Genomic DNA, 10,288 nt, shown 5'->3' with positions numbered 1-10,288 from the left:
CAATCATAGCATCAGAACTCTAAGCACCTGAGAGAGAGTGGGCACCTCCCAGAACATTATATTGTGCCACGCCCAACAGAAATACTCCACTTGGATAACATTTACAATCAGCTCCTCAGTTGCTCATTCCACCACTGAGTTTACAATGACTTATGGGTAGAAAAGCCATACTAAGTAATTTACTACACTGCACAATCATATGGTCTACTATGCTGGGAATGACAAATTGAAGAGGAATGGTGTCACATTCATCATTGGAATGAACATTTCAGGATCTATACTGAAGTACAATGCTGTTTGTGATAAGGTAATATGCATATGCCTACAAGGAACCAGTTAATACCACTATTACTGAGATTTTCCCACCAATCGCTAAACCCAAAGGTGAAGAAATTGAAGATTCACTTCTGCAGTCTGAAATTGACTGAACATGCAATCAGGGTGTATTGATAATTACTGGTGATTGGAATACAAAAGTTGTAAATAAAGAATAGTCATGGGCAGTTATAAAATACGACCTTGGTGATTGAAATGACATCAGAGATCGCATGATAGAATTTTGCAAGACCAATAGCTTATTCATTGTAAATACCTTTCTCCAACAACGTAAATGGCAGCTATATATGTGGGACCTTGCCAGGTAGAATACACAGGCATCAAATTGACTACATTTGTGGAAAAAGGTGATGGAGAAGCTCAATATCAGTCAAAATAAGACCAGGACAAATACTATTATATATAAAATACTGCAGTATCAATAACAGCAAACAGTAGTCTATGGTAGGTACATAGGTAGACAGGTATGGGTAGGCAAATGAGAATATACCTACCACCATACATAGGTTTGGCAGATGATATTCCTATATATGTATTTGTATATGTTGTAAGAATGTCCATATGCAGTTGAAATGTAACAGGAGGCAAATTTAGGATAACTTTTTAGCCACAAATAAGCACCCTGAGGGAGAGGGTTGCTGGGCATGCGGGCTGAAGACCATAGTCATGGGGAACATCAAGGTCAATTGGCACAATATGGTCTATGAAAATACTGTTCTGCATCTTACTTTGGTGAAACTGAGATCTTAAAACCTCGTGAGTTTTGGGTGGCAACCATTATTCTCTCCTCCTCTGAAGCACGGAAGAGTGAAGAACATAAAAGACTCATGGAACAAGTTAGTTCACTAATAGACCCTGAGAACCTCAACCTATACGATCCTGTGTGATAGTTAAGGTTATGTGTCAACTTGAGTGGGCTTGGTTTTAAGTGGCTGGGCAGCTGGATGTAGTTGTTGCCCATGATGAGGCTGGAAATCAACTCCATGGTGGAATCTATTGAAGCAGCTGAGTAGCTGTCTTAAGGATATGGTCTATTTCCAGGATATAAGGAGAAGCTTTGGAAATGCTCTCCACAGCTTTTTGGCATGCTTGGACCCTGCATGTAGCTGAGTCTTCATTTAGCAGCCTGTCATGTTTCCTGCTGATCTTGGGACTAACTCTGGACTTGAGTTAGTGGCCTGCTATGTCATTTGGTAATATTGGACTGTGACATTTTATTTGTCGACATTGGGCTTGTTAGCCTCATAGCCAGCAGCTGCCTGAGTGAAGAGATACCTCTAGCTCCAGGGGGCTGGGAGCAAGAGGCAGAGCTGAAGCCCAAGGTGGAGGGGCTTTCACCCATCCCCTAAGCTGGCACTATGAACTCATACTTCTAGCTTCCAAAACTGTAAGAGAACAAACTCCTGTTTGTTAAAGCTATCCAACTGTGGTATTTCTGTTAGAGCGGCAGTGGAAACTAATCAAAACACCCTGAGACCAGAGGTAGATAGTGCCTGGCTACCAATGCCAACCACTTGGAAAGGGATAAAAATTGAAGATCCTGTATAGAATGGGAGAAAAATATGGAACAAAACTCAAAATCATAAAAAAGACCAGACTTGCTAGTCTGATGGAGACTGGTGAAACCCCTGAGACTATGGTCCTCAGTCATCTTTCAGACTTGGAATTGAACTCACTCCCATGGCTTCACTCTCAGCCAAATAAGAGATAGGCCTATGAGCTGGACTTGTACACTCGGGAGATATACTCCTTATAACAATCAACCATGGGAGATCAGAAGGGCAGAAGGAAAAAAGGTAGGGAAGTAGGAATGCTTAGGCAAGAAGGACACAGGGAAAGGGTAGCCATGGGGAGGAATTGGGAGGTGAGATATTATACTGCGGGGATTGTGACCAGTGTCACAAAACAAAATGTGTATGAACTGTTGAATATAAAATGAATCTACTTTGTAAAATTTCACCCAAATTACAATAAAAAGTTAAAAAAAACACAAGAGCATCAAAGCAAAACAAAAACAGTAACAAGGCCAGGAGCTGACTGTGGAGCAGACCATCAATTGCTCATATGCTAGTTTAAGTTGAAGCTGCAGAAAATTAAAACAAGACTATGAGAGCCAAATACGACCTTGATTATATCCCACCTGAATTTAGAGACCATTTGAAGAATAGATTTGACACGTTTAACACCAGTGACCAAAGACCAGATGAGTTGTGGGATGACATCAAGAACATCATACATGAGGTAAGCAGAATGTCATTAACAAGACAGGAAAGGAAGAAAACACCAAAATAGATCTCAGAAGAGACTCTGAAACTTGCTTTTGAACAGAATAGTTGAAGGGAAGGGAAGACATGATGAAATAAAAGAGCTGAACAGAAGATTTAAAGGGCAGCTTGAGAAGACAGAGTCAAGTATTATAATGAAATGTGCAAAGGCTTAGAGTTAGAAAACCAAAAGAGAATAATACCCTCAGCATTTCTCAAGCTTGAAAAACTCAAGAAAAATTCAAGCCTCGAATTGTAATATTGAAGAATTCTATGGGCAAAACGTTGAATGATGCAGGAAACATCAGAAGAAGAGTGGAAGAAATAAATAGAGTCACTGTACCAAGTAGAATTGGTTGAGGTTCAGCCATTTCAGAAGGTAGCATATAATCAAGAGCAAATAGTGTTGAAGGAAGAAGTCCAAGCTCCCCTGAAGGAATTGGGAAAAAACAAGGCTCCAGGAATTGATGGACTATACACATTGAGATATTGCAACACGTGTATGCAGCACTGGAGGTGCTTACTTGTTTATACCAAGAAATTAGGAAGACAGCTACCTGGTTAACTGACTGGAAGAGATAAATATTTTTGCCCATTAAAAGAAAGGTGATCCACAGAATGTAGAAATTATTGAACAATATCATTAATATTACAGGCAAGTAAAATTTTGCTGAAAAGAATTAAAAATGGTTGCAGCAATATATGGACAGGGAACTGCCAGAAGTTCAAGTTAGATTCAGAAGAGGACGTGGAATTAGGGATATCATTGATAATGTCAGCTGGATCTTGGCTGAAAGCAAAGAATACCAGAAAGATATTTACCTGTGTTTTATTGACTGTGCACAGGCATTTGACTGTGTGGATCATAACAAATGATGGATAACCTTGCAAACAATGAGAATTCCAAAACACTTAATTGTGCTCATGGGCAACCTGTACACAGACCAGGAGGCTGTCATTGGAATAGAACAAGGGGATATTGTATGGTTTAAAATCAGGAAGTGTGTGCATTAGGGTTGTATCCTTTCAACATACCTGTTCAGTCTGCCTTCTGAGCATATAATTTGATAAGCTAGACTGTATGAAGAAAAACACAGCATTAAGATTGGAGGAAGCCTCATTATCAATCTGGAATATTCAGATGACATAACCTTGCTTGCTGAAAGTGAAGATGACTTGAAGCACTCACTGATGAAGATCACAAAGACTGCAGTCTTCAAGATGGATTATACTTCAATGTAAAGGAAACTGAAGTCCTTGTAACTGGATCAATAAGCAGCATCACAATAAATGGAGAAAAGATTGAGGTTGTCAGGGATTTCATTTTACTTGGATCCACAGTCAACACTTATGGAAGCAGCAGTCAAGAAATCAAACGTTGTATTGCACTGGGCGGACCTGTTACAAAAAACCTCTTTAAAGTGTTAAGGAACAAGGATGCCACTTTGAAGACCAAGGTGTGCCTAACCCAAGCCATGCTACTTTCAATTGCCTCATATGCATGTGAAAACTGGACAGTGGATAAGGAAGACTGAAGGAAGGTTGATGCCTTTGAATTGTGGTGGTGTTGAAGAATACTGAAAATACCATGGACTGCCAGAAGAGTGAACAAATCGGCCCTGGAACAAGTGCAGTGGGGATCAAATTGATAAAAACAACTCTAAAGATTAGGTAGGAAACTTAGGGGACAATGAGTTAATGTTAGTGGAGGAGGAACAATTTAGAAAAGAAGGATGATAATGGTTGCACAATTTGAAGAATTCAATATCATTGAATTGTATGTGTAGAAATTATTGAATTGGTGTGTATTCTGCTGTGTCTATTCTGAACAACAAAAATTAAACAGTTTAAAAAGTATGTTTCTCTTTCTGTTTCCCATTTATGCTTATTAATTTTTAAAGTGTTAACTATTTTGATGTACTCTAAAAACTGATACAGTATTAACAAAAGGATTTTGCATGCTTCGTATTGATATGTTTTGGTATTACTACCAGTGGCTTAAACTTCTACAGTAGAATTAGAAACAATTTAAAATAAGTAGATGTGGAAAAATTCACATCAGAATTAATATTCTCTACTTTTCTTGTTTACCTGTGTAGGATCAGTTGGTGAAAGAAGATAACATTGATGCAGTAGGTAAAAAACTGCAAGAATACCACTCTCAGTATCAGGAAAAGAGTAAAGAGTATGACAGGCTTTATGAGGAATATACCAGGACATCCCAGGTTAGTAAATTTTTGTTGTTTGACTATGTATGTGATGTTACAGTTATATTTTCTGTACTACACCTGATGATTTTTAGCTATATTAATATCTTAAACAGCCTTTTTAGACTTTGATGAAATAAAATTTTCTACCATTCAGAAATCACTTTTTTATTATTTTATATTAGTATTAATTAGGATTAGGTTTGACTGTAAGTGACAAAAAATAACAAAATAAGAAAGACTTCAGATGAAATTTATTTTTCCTTTCATGCATATGTAGGCATAGCTGGGTATTATTGTAACTCCATAGTTAGCAAGGCCTAGGACTTAATGCTTTGCTATCTTTAGAAATTGGCTACTCTAGTATTAGCCCTCACCAACATATTTTAGTAAATAGGAAGACTAAGAAGGAGAGAGGACTATTCCCTTTTGAAAGTTCTCCTTAGCAAGAGAACTGTCAGTTTGTCTACTGTGGTGGCGTGTGTGGTGTTGGAAGGCTGGAGGCTCATAGCCATCAGGGTCACCCATAGTGGACATGTTTCAGTGGGCTTCCAGATTAAGACAGACTCAGAAAAAGGAAGGGGCCATTCACTTCTCAAAGAATTGGCCAGTGAAAACCTTGTGAGTAGCACTGAAATATTGTCTGATAACTGGAAAACTTTATGAATAATCCAGGTACATTGTCTGATATAGTGCTAGAAGATGATGACCCCCTCAGGTCAGAAGGCACTCAGAGTACGACTGGGTAACTGGGTGAGAGGTGCTTCCTCAGAGTGGAGCCGACCTTAATGATGTGGATGGAATAAAGCTTACGGGATCTCCATTTGCTGATGTAGCACAACTCAAAATGAGAAGAAACGGCTATAAACATCCGTTAATAATCAGAATGTGAGTGTACAAAGTATGAATCTAGGAAAATTGTAAGTTGTCAAAAAATGAAATGGAACTCAGAAAGATCAATATCCTAGGCATTAGTGATCTGAAATGGATTGGTTTTGGCCATTTTGAATCAGACAACCATATGATCTACTATGCCGGGAATGACAAGTTAAAGAGAAAATGGCATGGCATTCATTGTCACAAAGATGTTTCAAGATCTGTTCTGAAGTACAGTGCTGTCAGTGATAGGATAATATCCTTTTGCCTCCAAGGAAGACCAGTTAATACTACTGTTATTCAAATTTATGCTCCAACCACCAAAGCCAAAGATGAGGAAATTGAAGATTTTTACCAACTTCTGCATTCTGAAATTGACTGAACATGTAATCAAGATGCGTTGATTATCACTGGTGATTGGAATGCAAAAGTAGGAAACAAAGAAGAATCACTGGTAGTTGGAAAATATGGCCTTGGAGATAGAAATAATGCTGGAGCTCACATGATAGAATTTTGCAGGACCAATAACTTATTCATTGCAAATACCTTTTTTTCAACAACACAAATGATGGCCATGCATGTGAGCTTTGCCAGATGGAGTACACAGTAATCAAATTTGACTACGTCTGTGGAAAGAGGAGATGGAGAAGCTAGAAGCTCAATATCTTCAGCCTAAACCACACCAGGAAATGACTATAGAACACACCATCAACTTCTCATATGCAAGTTCAAGTTGAAGCTGAAGACAAAACAAGTCCACGAGAGCCAAAAATGACCTTAATTCTATCTCTCCTGAATTTAGAGACCATCTAAAGAATAGACTTGATGCATTGAACACCAGTGACTGAAAAGCAGAGGAATCATGGGATGACATTAAGAACATCGTCCATGAAGAAAGCAAAAGGTCATTAAAAAGAGAGGAAAGGAAGAAAAGACCAAAATGGATGTCAGAAGAGATTCTGAAACTTGTCCTTCAACGGAAAGCAGCTAAAGCAAATGGAAGAAATGACAAGATAAAAGAGCTGAACTGAAGATTTCAAAGAGCAGCTTGAGAAGACAGAGTCAATTATTATAATGAAATGTGCAAAGACCTGGAGTTAGAAAACCAAAAGGAAAGAACATGCTCAGCATTTCTTAAGCTGAAAGAACTGAAGAAAAAATTCAAGCCTTGAATTATAATACTGAAAGAATCTATGGGCAAAATATTGAATGATGCAGGATGCATGAAAAGAAGATGGATGGAATACACAGAGTCACTGTACCAAAAGGAATTGGTCAGTGTTCATTTATTTTAGGAGGTGGCGTATGATCAAGAACCAATGGTATTGAAGGAAGAAGTTGAAGCTGCACTGAAGGAATTAGTGAAGAACAAGGCTCCAGGAATTGGCGGAATACCCATTCAGTTGTTTCAACAAATGGATGCCCTGCTGGAGGCACTCATTTGGCTATGCCGAGAGATTTGGAAGGCAGCTACTTGGCCAACTGACTGGAAAAGATCCATATTTGTACTCATTTAAAAGAAAGGTGATCTCATAGAATGTGGAAATTATTGAATAATATCATTAATATCACACTGAAGTAAAATCTGGCTGAAGATAATTCACAAATGGTTGCAGCAGTATATTGACAGAGAACTTCCAGAAATGCGAGCTGGATTCAGAAGAGGATGTAGAACAAGAAATATCATTGCTGATGTCAGATGGGTCTTGGTTGAAAGCAAAGAATACCAGAAAGATAATTACTTGTGTTTTGTTGACTGTAAAAACATCTGAATGTATGGATCATAACAAATTATGGATAACATTGAGAAGAATAGGGGTTCCAGAATACTTGATTGTGCTCATCAGGAACCTGTACATAGACCAGGAGGCTGTTGTTCGAACAGAACAAGGGAATACTGCATGGTTTAAAATCAGGAAGGGAGTGCGTCAGAGTTGTATCCTTTCACCATACTTATTCAGTCTGTATGCTGGACAAATAATCTGAGAACCTGGACTGTATAAAGAAGAGTGTGTCATCAGGATTGGAGGAAAACTCATTAACAACCTGTGATATGCAGATAACATAACTTTGCTTGCTGGAAGTGATGATGACTTGAAGCACTTACTGATGAGGATTGAAGACTTGAGTTTGCAATATGGATTATATCTCAGCATAAGGAAAACGAAAATCCTCACAACTGGAAGAATAAGCAGCATCAGGATAAATGGAGAAAAGATTGAGTTGTTAAAGATTTCATATCAATTGGTTCCACATTCAACGCCAATGGAAGCAGCAGTCGATGTATTGCACTGGGCAAATCTGCTGCAAAAGACCTCTTTAACGTGATGAGGAGCAAAGATGTCTCCTTGAAGAATAAGGTGCACTTAACCCAAACCATGGTATTTTCATTCACCTCCTATGCATGTGAGACCTGGACAGTGAACAAGGAAGACTGAAGAAGAGTTGATGCTTTTGAGTTGTGTTAGCCAAGTATACTGAAAGTACCATGGACTGGCAAAATAACAAACAAATCTGTTCTGAAAGAAGTTCAGCTGGCATGCTCCTTGGAAGTGAGAATGGCCAGACTTCATCTGATCTACTTTGGTCATGTTGTCAGAAGGGACTATTTCCTGGAGAAAAGTATCATGCTTGGTAGAGTGGAAAGTCAGCAAAAAAGGGGAAGGCCCTCAATGAGATGAATTGACACAGTGGCTGCAACGATGGGCTCAGGTATAGCAAAGATTGTGAGGCTGACACAGGACTGGGCAGTGTTTTGTTCTGTTGTACATAGGGTTGACAATGCCTAACAGCAACAACAACAAAAAGAGAACACACTACTTTTTATCTTCATCCCATTGTCTAGAATTTAGTCACATGGTCACACCCAGCTGCAGAGGAGGCTGGCAAAATGTAGCCTTTACTCAGTCAGTGTGTCCAACAAAAATACAGAGAGATTGTATTACTGAGGAATAGAGGAATTAATAGATACTGTGGGACCTCTAACACAGTTCTTTTTAGATCATAAACTTTAATAATCAGTGTATTTATTTTATTGCAATTTTTACATGCAGCAAAATTCTGAAGACTACTATCGTTCTTTTCCTAGAACTCTGTACTTCTGTTCCTACTTTGATTCTTTTTTAGTTATACTTGAATAGTTTAATTTACCCTAAGTTATTATGGTATATAAAAGGTGCTGGGAATTTTGATGAAGGTATGTGTCTGTCTTTGTAATCTTAAGGTCAGTAATTGCCTAAGAAAATATATTTAACTAGATTTTCCATGCACAGTCTCTTGAAACACAAATTATTACTTTGAATGTCAATGATTGATAGAAGTCTTAGTCCATGTTGATTCTATTAAGTTCCAAGTGATGAAAGGATGAATGTCATGGATTTGGCATACTCTCACCTCACAATGATGCAACAATAACTAGCTTGAATCCTTTCTAGTAGATAATGTTGTTAGCTGCTATCGAGTTGGTTCTGACTCATAGTGACCCTGTTTTGTTCAACAGAACAAAACACTGCACAGTCCTGCACCATCCTCACGTCATTGTTATGTTTGAGACTATTGTTGCTCAACTATTGTGTCAATCCATGATGTCCTTCTCTAGGGATTGTGCCTTCCTGACAACATGTCCAAAGAACAGGAGATGAAGGCTCTCCATCCTTACTTTTGAGGAGCACTCTGGCTGTACTTCTTTTAAAACAGATTTGTTCTTCCAGCAGTCCATGGTATTTTCAGTATTGTTTGCCAACACCATAATTCAAAGACATCAGTTCTTCATTCTCCTGTGTTCATTATCCACCTTTCATATGCATATGAGGCGATTGAAAGTACCATGGCTTGGATCAGGTGCACCTTAGTCCTCTAAGTGACATCTTTGCTTTTTAGCACTTTTTTGTTTTAAAAAAATTATGATTTGGGAGAAAGTTTACAGAATAAATTCATTTTCCATACAACAGTTCATACACATTTTGTTTGATGACATTGACTTCAATCGTCATAATGTCATAATGCTCTTTTCCGAATTCCTCCCTCTGGTTACCTGTTCCCTGTATCTTTCTTTCGTATGCATCCCTGCCCTCTGAGCTGTCTCTCTCTGTAAATACCGCCCTTTGATCTCCCATAGTTGATTGTTCTAAGGAGTGTACCTACTTGTTGTAAATGTTTACCTTATACGTGCTTTTTAATACTTTTAATAAAGGTCTTTTGCAGCAGATGTGCTCAGTGCAATACATCCCTTAATGTTTTGACTGCTGCTTCCATGGGTGTTGATTGTAGATCCAACTGGTAGATAATGATAGTCAGGTTTTTAAAAAAATCAATGAACAAACCCACTTGAATGTTTTGTATTATTTGTTTTCCATTTTATGGATTTCTGCTTTTTTGTCTATTATTTCCTTTCCTGTGCTTTCTTTCAGTTTAATTTGCTCTTCTTTTACCACTTTCTTAAGATGGAAATTTTGATCATTGGTTTTAAAACTTTATTTTTTTCTTTAAAGCTATGAATTTCCCTTTTTCAGCACTGCTTTCAGTACTGTTCTGGTCACCTAGTGCTGCTCTGACAAGAATATACTACTACAAATGGGATGGCCTTAACAAACAGGAGTTTATTCT

The 10,288-nt window shown here is 38.1% G+C and overlaps 1 protein-coding gene across 1 annotated transcript in view; it reads left to right on the top strand.

Annotated features, from left to right (window-relative positions):
• Positions 1–10,288, top strand: part of LOC103201916 (phosphatidylinositol 3-kinase regulatory subunit gamma) — a 379,666-nt gene that overhangs the window by 248,903 nt on the left and 120,475 nt on the right. The window contains exon 5 of the mRNA XM_007946679.2: positions 4,700–4,825. Within this exon, the coding sequence (XP_007944870.1) occupies positions 4,700–4,825 (126 nt within the window). The remainder of the gene's footprint in view (positions 1–4,699; positions 4,826–10,288) is intronic.

Source organism: Orycteropus afer, unplaced genomic scaffold, assembly GCF_000298275.1.
Source record: "Orycteropus afer afer isolate SDZICR_OR568_19922 unplaced genomic scaffold, OryAfe1.0 scaffold00169, whole genome shotgun sequence".
NCBI classification, from domain to species: domain Eukaryota; kingdom Metazoa; phylum Chordata; class Mammalia; order Tubulidentata; family Orycteropodidae; genus Orycteropus; species Orycteropus afer.
Note: the sequence above shows the minus strand (reverse complement) of the source record. Positions and strands in the feature narration are given on the sequence as shown.